At 45.9% G+C, this 22,799-nt stretch overlaps 1 protein-coding gene across 1 annotated transcript in view; it reads right to left on the bottom strand.

Moving 5' to 3' along the window:
- Nucleotides 1-22,799, bottom strand: part of pkhd1l1.1 (PKHD1 like 1, tandem duplicate 1) — a 402,260-nt gene that overhangs the window by 342,129 nt on the left and 37,332 nt on the right. Inside the window, exons 3-11 of the mRNA XM_070881087.1 lie at nucleotides 21,707-21,793; nucleotides 21,478-21,622; nucleotides 20,918-20,999; nucleotides 20,411-20,468; nucleotides 18,774-18,867; nucleotides 18,084-18,137; nucleotides 17,265-17,338; nucleotides 17,129-17,171; nucleotides 15,365-15,435 (exon numbers count right to left, since the gene is read on the bottom strand). Coding sequence (XP_070737188.1) covers nucleotides 15,365-15,435; nucleotides 17,129-17,171; nucleotides 17,265-17,338; nucleotides 18,084-18,137; nucleotides 18,774-18,867; nucleotides 20,411-20,468; nucleotides 20,918-20,999; nucleotides 21,478-21,622; nucleotides 21,707-21,793 — 708 coding nt within the window. The remainder of the gene's footprint in view (nucleotides 1-15,364; nucleotides 15,436-17,128; nucleotides 17,172-17,264; nucleotides 17,339-18,083; nucleotides 18,138-18,773; nucleotides 18,868-20,410; nucleotides 20,469-20,917; nucleotides 21,000-21,477; nucleotides 21,623-21,706; nucleotides 21,794-22,799) is intronic.

The following is a 22,799-nucleotide window of genomic DNA, read 5'->3' as shown; positions in this document are numbered from 1 at the left end:
ACCTGTCGCCTATGTCTCCAGGAGCTTGTCTAAGGCTGAGAGGGCCGACAGCATGATTGAGAAAGAGGCATTAGCGTGTGTGTTCAGGGTAAAGAAAATGCATCAGTACCTGTTTGGCCTCAAATTTGAGCTGGAAACCAATCACAAGCCCCTCATATCCCTGTTCGCTGATAACAAGGGGATAAATACTAATGCCTCAGCCTGCATACAAAGGTGGGCACTCGCGCTATCAGCGTATAACTATACCATCCGCCGCAGACCAGGCACCGAGAACTGTGCGGATGCTCTCAGTTGGCTACCATTGCCCACCACGGGGGTGGAAATGGCGCAGCCTGCAAACTTGTTGATGGTGGCGCAGCCCGCAGACTTGTTGATGGTCATGGAAGCGTTTGAAAATGATAAATCACCTGTCATCGCCTGCCAGATTAGGACTTGGACCAGCCAAGATCCTCTGCTGTCCCTAGTAAAAAACTGTGTACTGCATGGGAACTGGGCCAGCATCCCCGTTGAAATGCAAGAGCTAATCAAGCTGTTCCAGTGGCAAAAGGACGAGCTGTCCATTCAGGCAGACTGTTGTGGGGTAACCGCGTCGTGCTACCCAAAAAGGGCAGGGAGACATTCATCTCGGATCTCCACAGCACACACCCAGGTATAGTAATGATGAAAGCGATAGCCAGATCCCACGTGTGGTGGCCCGGTATCGACTCTGATTTAGAGTCCTGTGTACGGCAAAGCAGCATATGTGCTCAGTTGAGCACCGCGCCCAGAGAGGCACCACTAAGTTTGTGGTCCTGGCCCTCCAGACCATGGTCGAGGATCCATGTCGACTATGCGGGCCCGTTTCTCGGTAAAATGTTCCTGGTGGTGGTGGATGCTTTTTCAAAATGGATTGAATGTGAAATAATGTCGGGAAGCACCGCCACCGCCACCATTGAAAGCCTGAGGGCCATGTTTGCCACCCACGGCCTGCCTGACATACTGGTCAGTGACAACGGGCCATGTTTCACCAGTGCCAAATTTAAAGAATTCATGACCCGCAATGGGGTCAAACATGTCACCTCGGCCCTGTTTAAACCAGCCTCCAATGGGCAGGCAGAGCGGGCAGTACAAACAATCAAACAGAGCCTTAAACGAGTCACAGAAGGCTCACTCCAAACCTGCCTGTCCCGCGTACTACTCAGCTACCGCACGAGATCCCACTCGCTCACAGGGGTGCCCCCGGCTGAGCTACTCATGAAAAGACTCTCGCTGGTTCACCCCAACATGCATGATAAGGTAGAGAACAGGCGGCAGCAACAAAATGTAAACGATGGTCGAGCCACTGTGTCACGGGAAATTGATCTGAATGACCCTGTGTATGTGCTAAACTATGGACATGGTCTCAAGTGGATCGCGGGCACGGTGATAGCTAAAGATGGGATTAGGGTGTTTGTAGTCAAACTGGACAATGTAGTCAAACTAGAAAATTTGCAGAAAGCACCTGGACCAAAAGAGGCTGCGGTTCACAGACTGCCCTGAACAACCCACAGCAGACACCACCTTTTTCGAGCCCACAACACACAACCAAAGGATCAACGACACCACCCCGGACCAGGAAATCGAACCCATCATGCCCAACAGCCCAGCAAGGCCAGGCTTACCCAGCAGCCCTGCATGGCCAAAAACACGGCAGCCCAGCGAGGGCACAGCCAAAACACCAGAACAGACATTTATACCGAGGCGGTCCACCAGGGAAAGAAAGGCTCCCGACCGCCTCACCTTGTAAATAGTTTTTCCTTTGAGTTTGCAGGGGAGTGATGTGTATCTGTAAAGCATGCACTCCCATGTTCCGCCACCAGGGATGCATCCCCATGATGTCCCAAGGGATCCCTGCATCCCTTGGGAGCACTGTATATAGGCCTGTTCCTCACTCTGGAGTGTCTTAATAAAGACTGAGGTCACTGTTACTTTAACCTCCCTGTGTGCAGTCTCATCTGTGTTACGAACACAACAGTAAATTTACTTGATTTGCATGGGCAAAGAGGTTTTAATAGAGTTAATAAGGAGAAACTCTTTCCACTGGTGGGAGGGTCGGTAACCAGAGGACACAGATTTTAAATAATTAGCAAAAGAACCAGATGAGGAGAATTTTTTTAACGCAGCATGTTGTTCTGATCTGGAATGCGCTGCCTGAAAGGGTGGTGTGAGCAGATTCAATAGTAACATTCAAAAGGGAATTGGATATTTACTTAAAAAGGAAAAAATGCAGGGCTACGGGGAAAGAGCAGGGGAGTGGGACTCATTTAATGGCTCTTCCAAAGAGCTGGCACAGGCACGATGGGCTGACTGGCCTCCTTCTGTGCTGTATCATTCTATGATTTATTCAAAACTAGACAAAAATAAATGCATTTTTGTCACACAAAATACCAATTTTGACTTATGTTTTATCTGCAATCAGTGCATAGATGAATGTTGCCCTTTGAACTGCCATGGAGCTATTCTTAGAATTAAACAAACTTATTACAGAACTAATCCTAAACCCTAATAAGTTAGTGTGAGATTTAGTGCTAAAGAAAACGAATGCCAATAAAAATCTCAAACATCCCTGGGAAGCCGCACCAAGCATCCAAATACATGTCCTCCTCAGTGGACTGTAAAGGTAAATTCACCGGCTCAGTGGGTAGCACACTCGCCTCTGTGTCAGAAGGCTGTAGGTTCAAGACCCACTCCAAGAACTTGAGCACATAAATCTAAGCTGACACTCCAGTGCAGTGCTGAGGGAGTACTGCACTGTCAGAGGTGCTGTCCTTTGGATGAGATGTTAAGCTGAGGCCCCATCTACCCTCTCAGGTGGACATAAAAGATCCCTTGGCACTATTTCAAAGGAGAGCAGGGGAGTTATTCCCGGTGTCCTGGTCAATATTTATCCCTCAATCAACATAACAGAAACAGATTATTTGGTCATTATCACTTTGCTGTTTGTGAGAGCTTGCTGTGCGCAAATTGGCTGCCGCGTTCCCCACATTACAACAGTGACTACACGTTTCTGGCTCTGAGCAGGGAGCTATGTGCAAAGAGAATGTATGAGTAGCTGTAACACTGAGTACCAATGCAACATTCGAGCGCGACTCCCGCTAAGACAGTGAATGCAGTTAATTCACTCCATGATGGTCACATTCTCATTCTTGCTTTCAAATCCCTCTCTTATGACTTTAATACTCTTATGAATGACTCCACGAGGTCTAGTATTGTTCTTGAGCTGTTGTGAACTTAGTCCCATTTATTGTAACTCCAGAGTGAGGCACAAGCAGGGTGGGCAGCCTTTTATACTGGGCTCTGCACACCTATGCAGGTGACCCTCTGGTCTCCCATTGCAGTGCCCTCTGGTGGCACACCTTATGTAACTATACAGTTAGTATACATGGTCACAAAGTGATAGGAAAGGACAATATGTATGAATATAAAGGGGCTGCAGGAAGGGTCTAAACTAAAAATCATGGTTTAAAAACTAGTATGAAAACACTCTATCTAAACGCACGCAGCATTCGAAACAAAGTAAATGAGTTGACGGCACAAATCATTATAAATGGGTATGATTTGCTGGCCATTACAGAAACGTGGTTGCAGGGTGGCAAGACTGGGAATTAAACATACCTGACAATTCAGAAAGATAGACAAGAAGGGAAAGGGGGTGGGGTAGCTCTGTTAATAAAGGATGATATCAGGGCAGTTGTGAGAGACGATATCAGTTCCAATGAACAAAATGTTGAATCATTGTGGGTGGAGATTAGAGATAGTAAGGGGAAAAAGTCACTGGTGGGCGTAGTTTATAGGCCCCCAAATAATAACTTCACGGTGGGGCAGACAATAATCAAGGGAATAATGGAGGCATGTGAAAAAGGAACGGCAGTAATCATGGGGGATTTTCACCTACATATCGATTGGTCAAATTAAATCGCAAGGGGTAGCCTTGAGGAGGAATTCATAGAATGCATACGGGATTGTTTCTTGAAACAGTATGTTACAGAACCTACAAGGGAGAAAGCTATCTGAGATCTGGTCCTGTGTAATGAGACAGGAATAATAAACAATCTCCTAGTAAAAGATCCTCTCGGAATGAGTGATCACAATATGGTTGAATTTGTAATACAGATTGAGGGTGAGGAAGTAGTGTCTCAAATGAGTGTACGATGCTGAAACAAAGAGGACTACAGTGGGATAAGGGCAGACTTGGCTAAAGTAGACTGGGAACACAGACTAAACGGTGGCACAATTGAGGAACAGTGGAGGACTTTTAAGGAGTTCTTTCATAGTGCTCAACAAAAATATATTCCAGTGAAAAAGAAGGGCGGTAAGAGAAGGGATAACCAGCCGTGGATAACCAAGGAAATAAAGGAGAGTATCAAATTAAAAACCAATACGTATAAGGTGGCCAAGGTTAGTGGGAAACTAGAAGATTGGGAAAATTTTAAACGACAGCAAAGAATGACTAAGAAAGCAATAAAGAAAGGAAAGATAGATTACGAAAGTAAACTTGTGCAAAACATAAAAACAGATAGTAAAAGCTATTACCGATATATAAAACGGAAAAGAGTGACTAAAGTAAATGTTGGTCCCTTAGAAGATGAGAAGGGGGATTTAATAATGGGAAATGTGGAAATGGCTGAGACCTTAAACAATTATTTTGCTTCGGGCTTCACAGTGGAAGACATAAAAACCATGCCAAAAATTGCTGGTCACGGGAATGTGGGAAGGGAGGACCTTGAGATAATCACAATCACTAGGGGGGTAGTGCTGGACAGGCTAATGGGACTCAAGGTAGACAAGTCCCCTGGTCCGGATGAAATGCATCCCAGGGTATTAAAAGAGATGGCGGAAGTTATAGCAGATGCATTCGTAATAATCTACCAAAATTCTTTGGGCTCTGGGGAAGTACCAGCGGATTGGAAAGCAGCTAATGTAACGCCTCTGTTTAAAAAAGGGGCAGACAAAAGGCAGGTAACTATAGGCCAGTTAGTTTAATATCTGTAGTGGGGAAAATGCTTGAAGCTATCATTAAGGAAGAAATAGCGGGACATCTAGATAGGAATAGTGCAATCAAGCAGATGCAACATGGATTCATGAAGGGAAAATCATGTTTAACTAATTTACTGGAATTCTTTGAGGATATAACGAGCATGGTGGATAGAGGTGTACCGAAGAATGTTGTGTATTTAGATTTCCAAAAGGCGTTCGATAAGGTGCCACACAAAAGGTTACTGCAGAAGATAAAGGTGCGCGGAGTCAGAGGAAATGTATTAGCATGGATAAAGAATTGGCTAACTAACAGAAAGCAGAGAGTCGGGATAAATGGGTCCTTTTTGGCTTGGCAATCGGTGGTTAGTGGTGTGCCACAGGGATCGGTGCTGGGACCACAACTGTTTACAATATACATAGATGGTCAAGAAGAGGGGACAGAATGTAGTGTAACAAAATTTGCAGCTGACACAAAGATTCGTGGGAAAGCGGGTTGTGTAGAGGACACAGAGAGGCTGCAAGGAGATTTAGATAGGTTAAGCGAATGGGCTAAGGTTTGGCAGATGGAATACAATGTCGGAAAATGTGAGGTCATCCATCTTGGAAAAAAAAACAGGAAAAGGGAAGATTATTTGAATGAGAAGAAATTACAACATGCTGCGGTGCAGAGGGACCTGGGGGACCTTGTGCAGGAATCCCAAAATTGAGTTTGCAGGTGCAGCAGGTAATCAGGAAGGCGAATGGAATGTTGGCCTTCATTGCGAGAGGAATGGAATGCAAAAGCAGGGAGGTCCTGCTGCAATTGTACAGGGTATTGGTGAGGCCGCACCAGGAGTACTGCGTGCAGTTTTGGTCACCTTAATTAAGGAAAGATATACTAGCTTTGGAGGGGGTACAGAGACGATTCACTGGGCTGATTCCGGAGATGAGGGGGTTACCTTATGATGATAGATTGAGAAGACTGGGTCTTTACTCATTGGAGTTCAGAAGGATGAGGGGTGATCTTATAGAAACATTTAAAATAATGAAAGGGATAGACAAGATCGAGGCAGAGAGGTTGTTTCCACTGTTTGTGGAGACTAGAACTAGGGGGCACAGCCTCAAAATACAGGGGAGCCAATTTAAAACCGAGTTGAGAAGGAATTTCTTCTCCCAGAGGGTTGTGCATCTGTGGAATTCTCTGCCCAAGGAAGCAGTTGAGGCTAGCTCATTGAATGTATTCAAATCACAGATAGATAGATTTTTAACCAATGAGGGAATTAGGGTTATGGGGAGCGGGCGGGTAAGTGGAGCTGAGTCCACGGCCAGATCAGCCATGATCTTGTTGCGTGGCGGAGCAGGCTCGAGGGGCTAGATGGCCTACTCCTGTTCCTAATTCTTATGTTCTTATGTTCTTATGTTCTTATGTCTACATACATGACATCACTTCCCCCCAAGTCTACAATGCAAATAGACTCAAACATTGATGGTGACCTGGGCTTTGCTCTTCCTGGTTGACCATTGGAGGGTTGCTTCTAGCTTGGGTGGGTTGGTAATGAGATTTGTTGCCAGTGGAGGTCACAGTAGTTTCTGGTTGTGACTCCATGACTGCTCCATTCTCCCCCCCACACAGAGATCAGGCTAATGGTCCATTACATGCAAGTTGCATTCAAGTTCATCACATGGGTTTTACATTTACATCTTGGTACATTTGTTGGGTGGATTATGTTATGTATGCAACACCTTGTAACCAGCATTCTACCACCACCAGAGGGCACATCTGTTGGAGTCCCAAGGGATCCCAGCATCCCTTGAGGAGCACTGCATATAAGCAGGCCTCCCATGCTGTACCAGCACTCTGGAGTCAGAATAAAGAGACTAAGGTCACGTAGACAAGTCTACAGTACTCAGTCACATTGCTTTATTTGAGACATAACAACTGGCGACGAGTAATAGATAATGAACTGTCTCGCGAAAATGCAGAGAACTGTTGGTATCCTGGAGAAATTCTCAGGTGACGATTGGGAAGCCTTCGTGGAGCGACTCGACCAATACTTCGTGGCCAACGAGCTGGAAGGGAATGAGAACGCTGCCAAATGAAGGGTGATCCTCCTCACTGTCTGCAAAACCAACAACCAAATCCTATGAAGAACTGTGTACGCTGGTCTGGGCGCACCTAAATCTGAAGGAGAGCGTTATGATAGCAAGGTATCGATTTTATACATGTCAACGGTCTAAAGGCCAGGAAGTGGCGAGCTTCCTCGCCGAACTAAGGCGCCTTGCAGGACATTGCGAATTCGGTGGAATCCTGGAGCAAATGCTAAGAGACTATTTTGTGCTTGGCATTGGCCATGAGGTTATCCTTCGCAAACTATTGACTGTTGAAACACCGAACCTGAGCAAAGCCATAACGATAGCTCAGGCATTTATGTCCACCAGCGATAACACCAAACAAATTTTGCAGCATAAAGATGCATCGGCAAGTACTGTACACAAAGTAACATCGTTTTGAGGCAGGAATGCATATGGCAGAACGTATACGCCTGCAGCTGCACGACCTCAGATCACTCAGAGTCTGCCATCAAGTGTGAATGCGAAGCAATTAACACTTATTGGCGCTGTGGAGGTGATCATCGAGCCCATCAATGCCGCTTCAAACATTATGCGTGCAAAGGCTGTGGAACAATGGGACACCTCCAGCGAATTCAAGTTTTCAGGTGACACTAAACTGGGTGGTGGTGTGAGCTGTGAGGAGGACGCTAAGAGGCTGCAGGGTGATTTGGACAGGTTAGGCGAGTGGGCAAATACATGGCAGATGCAGTATAATGTGGCTAAATGTGAGGTTATCCACTTTGGGGGCAAAAACACGAAGGCAGAATATTATCTCAATGGCGGCAGATTAGGAAAAGGGGAGGTGCAGAGAGACCTGGGTGTCATGGTTCATCAGTCATTGAAAGTTGGCATGTAGGTACAGCAGGCGGTGAAGAAGGCAAATGGTATGTTGGCCTTCATAGCAAGGGGATTTGAGTATAGGAGCAGGGAGGTCTTACTGCAGTTGTACAGGGCCTTGGTGAGGCCCCAACTGGAATATTGTGTTCAGTTTTGGTCTCCTAATCTGAGGAATGATGTTCTTGCTATTGACGAGTGCAGCGAAGGTTCACCAGATTGATTCCCGGGATGGCAGGACTGACATATGAGGAGAGACTGGATCGACTGGGCCTGTATTCACTGGAGTTTAGAAGGATGAGAGGGGATCTCATAGAAACATATAAAATTCTGATGGGACTGAACAGGTTAGATGCAGGAAGAATGTTCCCGATGTTTGGGAAGTCCAGAACCAGGGGACACAGTCTAAGGATAAGGGGTAAGCCATTTAGGACTGAGATGAGGAGGAACTTCTTCACTCAGAGAGTTGTTAACCTGTGGAATTCCCTGCCACAGAGAGTTGTTGATGCCAATTCATTGGATATATTCAAGAGGGAGTTAGATATGGCCCTTGCGGCTAAAGGGGTCAAGTGGTATGGAGAGAAAGGAGGAATGGGCTACTGAAGGAATGATCAGCCATGATCTTATTGAATGGTGGTGCAGGCTCGAAGGGCCGGATGGCCTACTTCTGCACCTATTTTCTATGTTTCTATGTTTCTATGAATGTGCAGACGAGCTGCAAACCCTGCAAACCACCACTTTGCAGAGGAAGACTGATTCATAGCGGATCAAACTAAACTAGAGACTCGAACCGAGGAGGCAGAAGTGTACGGGATACATACCTTCACCATGAAATGTCCACCGATCATGTTAAAAGTTGAACTGAACGGAATTCCAGTTTCCATGGAATTGGGTGCGAGTCAGTCTATCATGAGCAAAAAGGGCTTCGAGAGGCTGTGGTGCAACAAGGCACAAAGGCCCAAGCTGAGCCTTATTCATACCAAGCTGAGAACTTACACTAAAGAGCTGATCCCTGTAATTGGCAGTGCAGCAGTAAAAGTCTCCTATGATGGAGCAGTGCATGAACTACCACTGTGGATTGTACCAGGAGATGGCCCCACACTGTTCGGCAGAAGCTGGCTGGGAAAAATCCATTGGAACTGGGATGACATCCGAGTGCTTTCATCTGTCGACGACGCCTCATGTGCCCAGGTTTTGAGCAAGTTCCCATTGTTGTTTGAGCCAGGCATCGGAAAGTTCTTTGGGGCGAAGGTGCAGATCCACTTGGTTTCCGGTACACGACCCATCCACCACAAGGCACGTGCGGTGCCATACATGATGCGAGAGAAAATGGAGATCGAGCTGGACAGGCTGCAATGAGAGGGCATCATCGTGCTGGTTGCGTTCAACGACTGGGCCAGTCCGATTGTTTCGGTTCTCAAGGGCGATGGCACGGTCAGAATTTGTGGGGACTATAAAGTAACGATTAACCATTTTTCGCTGCAGGACCAGTACCTGCTACCCAAGGCAGACGACCTATTTGCAACGCTGGCAGGAGGGAAGACGTTCACCAAGTTGGACTTGACCTCGGCCTACATGACGCAGGAGCTGGCAGAATCTTTGAAAGGCCTCACCTGCATCAACACACACAAAGGTCTGTTCATCTACAATAGATGCCTGTTTGGGATTTGATCGGCCGCGGCTATTTTTCAAAGGAACATGGAGAGTCTGCTAAAGTCGATTTCACTCACCGTGGTTTTCCAGGACGATATATTGATCACAGGTCGGGACACCATTGAACACTTGCAGAACCTGGAAGAGGTTCTAAGTCGGCTAGATCATGTGGGATTCAGGTTGAAACACTCGAAGTGCGTTTTCCTGGCGCCAGAGGTCGAGTTCTTAGGGAGAAGAATCGCGGCAGATGGCATCAGACCCAAGACGGAGGCCATCAAGAACGTGCCGAGACCACAGAACGTGACGGACCTGCGATCGTTCCTGGGACTCCTTGATTATTTTGGTAATTTCCTACCTGGGTTAAGTACCTTGCTAGAACCCCTACACATGTTGCTATGCAAGGGAGATGACTGGGTATGGGGGAAATCACAAAAGATTGCTTTTGAGAAAGCCAGAAAGCTGTTATATTCCAACAAATTGCTTGTTCTGTATGACCCATGTAAACGTTTAGTGCTGGCTTGCGATGCATCTTTGTACGGGGTTGGGTGTGTGTTACAACAAGCAAACGAATTGGGAACATTGCAACTGGTCACTTATGATTCTAGTTTGTCCAAGGCCGAAAGGGCCAATAGCATGATTGAAAAAGAAGCTCTGGTACGCGTTTACGGGATGAAAAAAATACATCAGTATCTGTTTGGGCTTAAGTTCGAGTTAGAAACTGACCATAAGCCGCTCATATCGCTATTTTCAGAGAGCAAAGATATTAATACCAATGCCTCTGCTCGCATCCAAAGATGGGCGCTCACACTGTCTGCATATAACTATGTAATTCGCCACAGGCCAGGCACAGAGAACTGCGCTGATGCTCTCAGTCGGCTACCATTGCCCACCACCGGGATGGAAATGGCACAGCCTGCAGACTTGCTCTTGGTGATGGGTGCGTTTTGAAAATGAAAAGTCACCCGTTACAGTCCACCAGATCAGGACCTGGACCAGCCAGGATCCTTTACTGTCCCTTGTAAAAAACTGTGTCCTCCATGGGAGCTGGTCCAGTGTCCCAGCGGAGATGCATGAAGAAATCAAGCTGTTCCAGCAGTGCAAAGACGAAATGTCCATGCAGGCGGATTGTCTTTTGTGGGGTAATCGCGTGATTTTGCCTAAGAAAGGAAGGGAAACATTCATATGCGACCTACACAGTACCCACCCAGGCATAGTAATAATGAAAGCTATAGCCAGCTCCCATGTGTGGTGGCCCGGCATCGACTCAGATTTGGAGTCTTGCATGCGCCAGTGCAACACGTGCTCTCAACTGAGCAATGCACCCAGGGAGGCACCGCTAAGTTTGTGGTCATGGCCCTCCAAACCGTGGTCTAGGATCCACGTTGATTTCGCTGGCCTGTTTCTAGGCAAAATGTTTTTGGTTGTCCTGGATGCTTATTCAAAATGGATTGAGTGTGTAATAATGTCTGTAAGCATGTCCACTGCCACCATCGAAAGCCTACGAGACATGTTTGCCATGCAAGGCCTGCCTGCTGTCCTTGTCAGCGACAATGGGCCGTGCTTCACCAGCGCTGAATTCAAAGAATTCATGACCCGCAATGGGATCAAGCATGTCACATCTGCCCCGTTCAAGCCCGCATCTAACGGCCAGGCAGAACAGGAAGTCCAAACCATCAAGCAAAGCTTGAAACGCGTGTCGGAAGGCTCCCTGCAGACCCGCCTGTCCTGAGTCCTGCTCAGCTACCGCACAAGACCCCACTCACTCACCGGGGTTCCCCCTGCCGAACTGCTCATGAAAAGGGCACTCAAAACAACGCTCTCTCTAGTCCACCCTGATCTCCATGATCACATCGAGGGCAGGTGGCATCAACAAAGCATGTACCATGATCGTGCAAATTTGTCACGCGATATTGAAGTCAATGACCCTGTATTTGTACTCAACTATGGACATGGTCCCAAATGGCTTGCTGGCACTGTCATAGCCAAAGAAGGGAGTAGGGTGTTTGAGGTCAAACTCGCAAATGGACTAACTTGCAGGAAGCATTTGGACCAAACCAAACTGCGATTCACAGACAGCCACGAGCAACCTAAAGAGGACACCATCAACTTCGACCCTCCAATACACACACAACCGACAGCACAGTTGACCACGAAGCTGAACTCATCATCCCCAGCAGCCCAGCAAGGCCAGCTGTGCAGCAGCCCAGCGAAGGCCCAACCAACTCAACTGCATCTGTGTTTGTACCGAGACGATCAACTAGGGAGCGGAAAGCCCCAGGTCGCCACACCCTGTAAATAAGTGTACTATTGACTTTGGCGGGGGAGTGATGTTATGTATGCAACACTTTGTAACCAGCATTCGACCAGAGGGTGCATCTGTTGGAGTCCCAAGGGATCCCAGCATCCCTTGGGAGCACTGCATATAAGCAGGTCTCCCATGCTGTACCAGCACTCTGGAGTCAGAATAAAAAGACTCAGGTCACACTTACTCAAGTCTACAGTACTCAGTCACATTGCTTTATTTGAGACATAACAGATTACAGTTGTGTTTCTTTTCGTGTGGTACATTTACATGATTAGTACAGGTATATCAATACAGGTACACAAGGACAATCTAGTTCCAGCACGGCCAGATGAGATCTGGGTTGTCTGCTGGCGATGCTGCGTCCCATGCTAGTGTGTCTGTGAGTGAGGTGAGCTCATTTTGCTCGAGTTGCTGGAGCTCAGGGCTCTTGCCGTTACTCCTAGTGTCCAGCTGATGTGTCTGTGACCTCACTGTCCTTTTCGGTTGCACAGTGTCGCGTGGGAAGCGGTCTGAGTGAGTGAGCGTTTCGTCTAAGCGACGGTGGGGCTGCCTCATCTTGTCTAGCAGTTCGCAGGGGACTGCTGATTCGCTTTCCTTGATGGCACTGTTGTGAGCACTCTCTAGTTTGGGATCCTGGCTGGTCCAGTTCCCATTCGGAGGAGCCACTGTGGGTAACCCTTCGCTCTTGGGCATTGCCATGGTGATGAGTGGATTTGTGGGCTGCGCCTTTTTCACCCGGATGGTGGGCGACGGTAGCCGACTGTGAGCAGAGGCGCAGTTTACTGTTTCTGGCCCGTGGCGGTTCATGCCATTGGGTGCCTGCAATGTTAAACCGATCTGAGGCAGGGTATCGCTATCGGTGCCTCTGCTCTCCGGGGCTTGTCTACTTCTGTCAGCTGTGGGGACACTTTATGATACATCATTCTGGTCCCGGGGACGCAGGCTACAGCATTGGGTAGCCCGCTGGACTTGTATACAACCTTTAGGTGTTCACCCGCTACATTGGCTGATTGCAATTTGCACCCAACATCGCTCAACAACATTTTCCTCGTTAAAGCTGGACTTTTACATTGGTTACCAATTTCAAGCAGTTCATTCAAAAATGGCGGGTTGCTGGCCTCTTTTAAAATGGCCTTACTACTTTTACCCCAATCGTCTTCCTTGCGTGGAACCACGTGTCGTTGCTCCATTAGCGCTGCACCTCGTGGTTTGGACGCCATCTTTTCCCTGTCCATGATGTCGACTGCCACAACCTTCTTTCCCAGGGATTCTGCCACTGAAGCTGGGAAGGTGCCCTCGGATCCAATCTTCCTCCCCAGGAGTCCGTCACTGAAACCGGGAAGGTGCGTTCGGGTCATCTCGGCCGGATCATCGCCACGCAGTCGTGATGAGCGGTCTGTGCCTCGGGGGCTGCGCGGATCTGCTCTCCAGTGACTGGTCCAACCGAAGCACAGGGGACGTCGATTGCAGGAGGGTCTTCCCAGTTCCAATGAATCTTCCCCATCCATCTTCTTCCAAGTAGCATTGGTCCATCACCTGAAACAATCCACAATAGTAAATTGTGCACCACGCTATTATGGGATACACTTACATCCACACTACCAACAACTGATATCAGTTCCTTGCTGTAGGTGCGCAGCTTTGCCTGAACCGGGACCAGCTTGGGTCGTTCAGCTTGATCGTTCCGTAGCCTCTCAAAGGCTTCCTGCCTCATTACTGACTGACTTGCCACCGTGTCCACTTTCATGAAGACCATTTATCTCGACTTCTATTATCACTGGAGGACAATCTGTGGTGCAGGTATATACTCCATACACTTCGTCCTGGGACTGAGCTGCCTCTCTAGCCATCTCCTCGTAATCCGCGCTGGATTCACAGCCATCTGCTGACTCCTCTTCCACGTGGTGAGTCACAGCTCTTTTGCACATTCGCTAGAGGTGGCCCTTTGTGCTGCAGCCTTTGCACACATAGTCTCTGAACCGACACTAATGAGTCCTGTGATTACCTCCGCAACGCCAGCATGGTGCTACTCGACTTACGTTTGCACCCCTCGGTGTACTCTGAGTTGAAGGACTCGGGGGCCTGTACGCTCTGCCCTGGGCAGATTCATATTCAACAGATCTGCCTGTGAAATGTGCCATTCTATTTACAGTACTTGCCGGGTTTGAGTCCTGAGAGTGAGTCATCATTTGCTTGGAGCTGCAGCTTGAGGTCATGAACACCTGGCTGATGCTGATGGCCTTCTGTAGAGTGACGGTGGTTTCGGCAGACAGTAGCCTGTGAAGAAGGGCCTCTTGACTGATGCCAATTACAAAGATGTCCCGCAACGCATCGGCGAGGGATGCGCCGGATTCACACAGTCCTGCCAGCCTCCTGAGGTCGGCAGCGTACTTTGCGATTTCCTGGCCCTCGGGGCTGCGGTGTGTATAGAATCGATGCCTGGCCGTGAGGATGCTCTCCTTCGGTTTGAGTTGGTCCCGAATTAGCACTTTCAGCTCTTCGTATGACTTGGTCTTTGTTTTCTCTGGTGCAAGCAAGTCCCTGACGAGGCCGTAGACCATGGGCCCACAACTGGTCAACAGGATAGCTCTGCGCTTATCTGCCAGCGTGGCCGGATCATTGCCTACCGGGTCGTTTGCTACAAAATATTGGTCGAGCCGCTCCATAAAGGCTTCCCAATCTTCACCCTCTGAGAACTTTTCTAACGCACCGTTAGTCATTTTTGCGTGAAAGTTCGTAATCTCGTCGCCAGTTGTTATGTCTTTAATACTCTTATGAATTACTCCACAAAGTCTAGTATTGTAATTGAGCTGTTGTGATCTTAGTCCCATTTATTGTAATTCCACAGTGAGGCACAAGCATGGTGGGCAGCCTTTTATACTGGGCCTTGCACACCTATGCAGATGACCCTCAGGTCACCCACCGCAGTGCCCTCTGGTGGCACACCTTATGTGACTATACAGTTAGTATACATGGTCTACATACATGACACCCTCCATGGCTTCGCCCTTCCTTATATCCTCCAGCCCTACAACACTCCACGATCTCTGCGCTTCTCCAATTCTGGCCTCTTGCGCATCCTTGGTTTTAATCGTCCCACCATTGGTGGCTGTGCCTTCAGCTGCCTAGGCCCCAAGCTCTGGAATTCCCTCCTTAAATCTCTCCACCTCTCTCTCCTCCTTTAAGACACTCCTTACAAACTACCTCTTTGACCAAGCTTTTGGTCCTCTGCCCTACTATCCCCTTATGTGGCTTGGTGTCAAATTTTATATGAGAACGCTCCTGTGAAGTGCCTTTGGTTGTTTTACTACATTAAAGACGCTATGTAAATGTAAGTTGTTGTTAACTTTGATATCTGAGATACTGCCCATGCCTAGGAGTTATGGAGATGGTGATACCAGCCTATAACTCCACAGTCAACATAACTGTGCACAACAAGATAAGGAATCACAGCCAGTTAACCCAAGTAAATGACGGTGTCCTTACCTGCGTAGGTTTGGAACATACTGAGCTTATTGAGAGAAGAAACAAAGTAAGTTTTCACATGAGGCAAAGACCTGCAGTGGAAAAGATCGTAGCAATTTACAATTAAAACAAAGCAGGAGATCTGTCTGCTTCAGTGTTTTGTATATTGTGAATTATAAAACAGTTTCAATCTAATGTCTAATACTATGAAATATTACAAAGATGCATTTTGGAATATATTTTTTGGAAAATTATTATTTTATACATACATATATATCATCATCATCATCATAGGCAGCCCCTCGGTATCGAGGAAGACTTGCTTCCACTCTTAACATGAGTTCATAGGTGGTTGTACAGTCCAATACGAGAACCACAGTCTCTGTCACAGGTGGGACAGATAGTCGTTGAGGGAAGGGGTGGGTGGGACAGGTTTGCCGCACGCTCTTTCCGCTGCCTGCGCTTGATTTCTGCATGCTCTTGGCGATGAGACTCGAGGTGCTCAGCGCCCTCCCGGATGCGCTTCCCCCACTTAGGGCGGTCTTTGGCCAGGGTCTCCCAGGTGTCAGTGGGGATGTTGCACTTTATCAGGGAGGCTTTGAGGGTGTCCTTGTAATGTTTCTGCTGTCCACCTTTGGCTCGTTTGATGTGAAGGAGTTCCGAGTAGAGTGCTTGCTTTGGGAGTCTCGTGTTTGGCATGCGGACTATGTGGCCTACCCAGTGGAGCTGATCAAGTGTGGTCACTGCTTCAATGCTGGGAATGTTGGCCTGGTTGAGGACACTAATCTTGGTGCGTCTGTCTTCCCAGGGGATTTGTAGGATCTTGCGGAAACATCGTTGGTGGAATTTCTCCAGGGATATATATAATATATACATACATATATACTATATACATACTGTGTCAGCTGTGGCTCAGTGGATTGCACTCTCACCTCTGAGTCAGAAGATTGTGGGTTCAAGACCCACTCCAGGGACTTGAGCACATAAATCTAACCTGACACCCCAATGCAGTGCTGAGGGAGTGCTGCACTGTCAGAAGTGCCGTATTTCAGATGAGGCATTAAACCAAGGTCCCATCTGCTCTTTCAGGTGGATATAAAAGATCCCATGGCACTATTTCAAAGAAGAGCAGGGGAGTTATCCCTGGTGTCCTGGCCAATATTTATCCCTCAATCAACAGCTGTATAAACAGATTATCTGATCATTATCACATTGCTGTTTGTGAAAGCTTGCTGTGCACAAATTTTCTGTCGCGTTTCCCACATTACAACAATGACTACACTCCAAAACCACTTTATTGGCTGTAGAGCGCTTTGAGACGTCTGGTGTTCATGCAAGGCACTGTATAAAGGCAAGTATTTCTTTCTATATATACTATATACATACACATATGATATGAATATATATATATATATATATCAACAGCCCTCTGTATTTACCATCTTGGAGATATAATATACCCAGTTAGATAACAAGACATGCAAACCCCACCCCCCCCCGCCCGCCCCCCGGCCCCCGCCCCATAATCAGGTCTGTGCTAAACATTGAATATTGTTCAAAGTTTCCTGAAAAATGAAGATCCCCAATCAAAATAAAGTGATACATTTTCAACACAGTGGAGATATATTTGGAGCAAATGAAAAGTAAATTGTAACTGGTGCTATGTAATTAATACTGTATAATTGCATAGGGACCATGGTACAACTCCACACAGAGCCGGTTGCTATATAATTACTATTGTAAAACTTCAAATTTGCATCCTGTTCGGTGTTGTAAATATCTTACCTTCCGTAGCCATTGTCCAAAATGAAACTCACATTGTGGTGACCTGAAATAAACATTTACAAGTTGTGATGTCGTACTAGTTACTGCTTTTAGAATGTAACTTATAGAACATTAATGAAACAAATAAAAGCCTTACCAACATATGTTCCAGTCATTTTGCAAGTCATTGTACCTTTGTCACTGTGCTTATAGTCAAGTTTCAAACCATACCTACAAGTGTAAAATAAAAGCTTGCATGTTTTCAATATTATTATAAACATTGCCAATAAAGCTGCTTTGCAAAATTCATTAATTTAATGGAAGGATTGAATCTGTAAATGAAATCCTTTATTCGTGTACTGTGGTAAGCCTTACAACGTGTTGCGCCCAGACTTCCAGAAAATTTCTTGACCTGAAAGACTGTTCATCAAGCTGAAAGTTGCAAAGATTCAGGGCAAGATTTGGGTCTGGATAAGAAATTGGTGGTGAAAATGATCTTAGGGCTGAAGTGCAAACTGGGTAATAGTGAATCAACTTGAACGGAAATGAAAATCAGGCTATAGATTCGAAATCTCTCATTTTGCACTGCTGCCTAAGACCAATTCAAATCTATTGGCCGAAGAGTGGAAAATAACATGCACTACTTAGAGGAGTGGGGGAGAGTACAGAATGGAGTGCCCCAGGGAGCATTGTTCAGACTGCCATTGTTTCTAATTTATAACAATGGCTTGGGCGCACAAACCCAAATTGAGCAAATTTGCAGATGACACTTAACTACAAGGGACACTGGAATCGCAGGCGGCAACTCAGAAATTACAGAATGAGTTGGACAAAATATGGAAATGAAAGACCTGGATCACTTAATTGGGTACTGCTGTGGGAGAACTTTAGGATCAGATCGGATGGATGAACTAATGCTGACCGAATTGAACTTTCTCATCCATAACTATTTTGCAATCTGTATAACAAAACTCACAACATATCCGAATCAGGATGAAGAAGTTCACAAAGCATTCCTCCAGCGTAGACTCTGGAATTGAAAAACATGTTACGTGATTAATTATTCATAGTTATTTGCAGTTTCTGTTTATAACTTTTATTTTCAAGGATTTTCATTCTAAATAAAAAAAAGACCAAGTTTTGAGAAACACAGGTAAAGTAGCTTTACCAATCTACAAATCCCATTAGACTCCATCTACTAACAGGGTAAGGTACATTACTAGGAGAATAAAAGCAAACTTCTTGAAAAGGATTGATTCAATGATCATCCTCTGATGTGCTACAAAGGCTTCGCCTTACTGCGCGTGCTAGGTTCTTTTGACTAGATATTTTAGTTTGAGGATTCTCAAGGACAAGGACAACCCAAACTTCCTTTCTTTATCACAAGCCGTGATCTTCTACACTCCTGTTCGGTCGTGAGTTCCAGGATTGCGACCCAGCGATGATGAATTAAAATGGTTAAGAAAAAGTCTGTGCATCATCATAATTTATCTCAATTCAGTACTCTGGCTGAGCCACAAACCAAGACCCTGATCGAGAAGCTGCTCTCATACAACAGACAACGCAGAAACAGGAGTAAGCCATTCTGTCCCTCGAGCTGGATCCATACTGCATCATGTGCATGGCTGGGCTGCGTCTACATAGTTTACTCAAAGGTACTTTTTACCTCAAAATCCTGGTGTTTCTGTGATTGGCACCCTCTGATATATCACTGCCGTAGATATCAGTAAAAATTCTCCCACGGATAGTAATGAGTTGGCCTATAAACCAAAGGGAAATCAGAAATAGCAAAGGAAATTAAAAAATTCAAAGAATTTTGACACTGAAGCACAGTATACAAAGTTAGAACTTGTCATAACATTAACACAGGTGCTATTTTCAAACGTCGTGAGTACAAGTTCCACTCCAGAAACTTGAGCACATAATCTAGGCCGACACTTCAGTGCAGTACTGAGGTAGTGCATCACTGTCAGAGGTTCAGTTTTTCAGATGAGACATTAACCTGAGGCCCTGCTGCCCTCTCAGGTGGACGTAAAAGATCCCATGGCACTATTGGAAGAAGAAATCATGTGGAGTGGAGGATGAGCCCGCTGTGGTTACAGAGAAGCTGCAAAGGCTACAAACTGCTGGATGATATGCAATGGTCATCTCCATCAGACTGTCAAAGGGCATAAAAAGCACAAAAAATGATGAAAAACCAGCTTGGTAAGACAGTGAACAGTTCAGAAAAAGACAGAAATTAAAAGGGACAAAACAGTTCCAAGTTGGAGGCAGGAGGTGGGGGTGAGATGAAGTGGAAGGTGGTTACAAGGACCAGAAATATAAATGGAGAGACAGCTGAGGTATGAAGCTGTGGATGTAATTGGCTCTGAATTCCCATAGTGAGGGGATGGGGTAGGGGGGCGAGGGGTGTCTTGATGTCGCGCAGTAACTTCAGTGGGAGATCAGTGTTCCGTCAATCTGCCGCCAAAATTAGAGCCTGAGGTCAGCAGAAACCTGCAGAGATCCAGGGCCCAAAGCCAGGTCCCGACACGTTTCCTCTTTAAGCTTAATGAACATCTCGAATACTTTCCAGGGCAGTTTGAGAATTTGAATTCAATTTTTTTTTAACTGAATCTGGAAATAAAAATCTGGCACCAGATAAAGTGACCATGAAGCTGTTGGATTGTCATTTAAAAAAAAACTGGTTCACTAATCTTTATGGAAGGAAACCTGCTGTCCTTATCCTATAGGAACATAGGAACAGGAATAGGCCATTCAGCCCTTCGAGCATGTTCTGCCATTCAGTTAGATCATGGCTGATCTGTTTCTTAACATCATCTACCCACCTCAGTGCCCAACAAAAATCTTATCAACCTCAGATTTGAAATGTTCAACTGACCCTCAGCCTCAAAAGTTTTTTGCAGGAGAGAGTTCCAGATGTCTACTACCCTTTGTGCAGAAGCTGAAACACAGTGTTGTAGAGAGCACAAAGAATTATTGATGTGAGAAGGGATCTATAGGTAGGAAATGCAATGCCAAGTCTTGTCTAAGAGGATCAACTGTTAGCTGCTTCGCTAAAGCTGAACTGCTCTCTTCTTACTTAGCTCCTGAACTATACGAGCCGGTGAGATTATCAATCGGTCTGCGTGTTTCATGAATATAACAAAATTTATCCATTCCTCAATTGAGACTTGTCCCTATTTGCACACTGTTGCCATGGGAAGCTGGATAAGAAATGTAAGTAGCATGTGCAGCGTTTTGGAGAGACTTTCTTCTCTGACCTGTTGTGAAAATATCTAAGAACATGATTTTAGTACAGACCTGGCAATCCAGACACTGGAGAAATCTCAACAATGGTTGGGGTATTATAGTCTCTTATCTGTTAAAAGAAAAATCATAAATTAGTCACTGGTGAAATCATGGTCTTGAGCTTCAGTTGGAAGGCGGGTGTTATACTCTTGTAGCCCCCTATTCCCAACAGTTGGTCTTTTTCTAAACGTAATGGGGAAGAGTTGCATATGCATGGAATGAAATTCGGGCTGGTTCTTTAATGATCCACTCCTTCAGATTACAGCCCAGGCAGTGTGGGTGAAAATCTACCCCCTTACAAGAAATGGAATATGGACCCGAGCCAACAGTGACTACACCTTAAAGTCCCAAAGTTTGATATATTTTTAAATGTTAGGATCACAATGTGGTTTCTTAATCGGTTAATGCTTCCCATTATATTTACTAATCAAGAACATCATCGTATAAGCAGCACATAAAGGGCTTGGAGTGGGAGTGCATCCTCGTGTAAGTGTGTGAGTGTAAAAACATTCCACTTACATAAAAAGTCATCCTGTTGCTGTCATCAATAGGAACCCCGTCTACACTCACTACAGGGTGATAGGTGTCTTCCGGTAGAGGTCTAAAACAAAGAGAAAACATTCATTTAAGCCAAAGGGACACCTTTTACACACTGTACCTTTTATGAAACATCAGCAAAACTCTATCAATAACTAAAGCAGAATTTAAAATCCTTCACTTTGATCAGCTGGGTGTCTGAGAGTTCAAATCAAATAACTGACAAAATCCACTCGCCCAATAAGGGGCTCACCGTCTCCTCATTTAATTAGATTGAATTTAGGTGCAGATTGGCACAGCCTTTTGGCTTCGGAACCCCTCCCAAGTCTTGTGGCTTTCTTCTGAAGTTTAATCAAGAGTGGGAATAACTGGATAGCTCTTTTGAAGAGACGGCACAGGCACGATGGGCTGAATGGTCTCCTTCTGTATTGTATGATTCTATATATAAATTTTCTATCTAGGTGGTGAGTTTTCTAACATTTAGTAACCCAGTTGCCCAGTTGCAGAGCGAGCCAGCATACCGAGACTGAATGTACTTCTACCTGGTGTAGCAAATGATCTGTGTTTCGTGGCTGGAATCTTTCTCCACATCGCAGGGGATGGATCTGGTTTCCGATACCAACTGCACGCTGTTGCCCAACTTTTCATTTCCTGCTCCATAGTTAAACTGATTTTCTCCCGAGAATCCTGTGAAAGCAGTCAAAGTATATTAGAACCAGCAGGAAAGGTTTATCAATCAGCTCATTGTGGAAGGAGGTGAATCTTCCTTACCCTGCCCTTTGATCGTCAGCCTGGTTGCTCCATTTTTGCTGCCATATCGAGGATGGATCCAAAAAACTTTGGGAACGGTTTGGGAAACTGAAAAATAAAAAATAAAAAATAAAACAAAGAGACTGAGACAGAGACAGAGAGACAGAGGTAGAGAGAGAGACAAACAGAAACAGATGGAGACAGACAGACAGAGACAGGGAGAGACAGGGAGAGGCAGTGAGAGACAGAGCCAGAGACAGAGACAGAGACAGAGAGATGGACAGACAGAGACTGAGAGAGATGGACAGACAGAGACTTAGAGAGACACAGAGCAAGAGAATCAGAGAGGCAAAGAGACACACACAGAGACAAACAGAGACAAAAAGAGACAGACAGAGAGAGACACACAGAGACAGAAAGAGGCAAAGAGACACACACACAGAGACAGACAGACAGAGACTGAGACAGACAGACACAGAGGGGGACACACAGAGAGACAGAGAGAGGCAAAGGGACACAGACAGACAGACAGAGACTGAGAGAGACACAGAGAGAGAGACAGAGAGAGAGAGAGAGACACACAGAGACAGATAGTCAGAAAAAGTGACAGAGGCAGACAACGACAGATAGAGATAGAGACAGACAGAGACAAATGGAGACAGTCAGATAGACAGAGAGAGAGACAGACAGTCAGACAGACAGACAGACAGACAGACAGACAGACAGACAGACAGACAGACAGATAGATAGATAGATAGATAGATAGATAGATAGATAGATAGATAGATAGATAGACAGAGACAGACAGACAGCTAGACAGAGTGAGAGAGACAGACACAGACAGATGATAGCTCTTGGTTAACTTCGTTCAATAACCCTGTGTAAATTTAGATTCGTATTACAGCGGTGAGGAGGGATGATATGTTAGAGGGATAATAAAAAGAGACCATATGAGTTGAATTGAAAAATAAAAAAGGGGCGATCACACTGCTGGGCGTGTATTATAGACCTCCAAACAGTGGGAGGGAGATAGAGGAGCAAATATAGAGGTAAATTGCTCTGAAGTCTAAAAACCATAGGGCAGTAATAGTAGAGGATTTTAACTATCCTAATA

The sequence above is a fragment of the Pristiophorus japonicus genome, chromosome 1 (genome assembly GCF_044704955.1).
Source record: "Pristiophorus japonicus isolate sPriJap1 chromosome 1, sPriJap1.hap1, whole genome shotgun sequence".
NCBI classification, from domain to species: Eukaryota; Metazoa; Chordata; class Chondrichthyes; family Pristiophoridae; genus Pristiophorus; species Pristiophorus japonicus.
The sequence above is the reverse complement of the archived record's forward strand: the minus strand, read 5'-3'. Positions and strand labels throughout refer to the sequence as shown.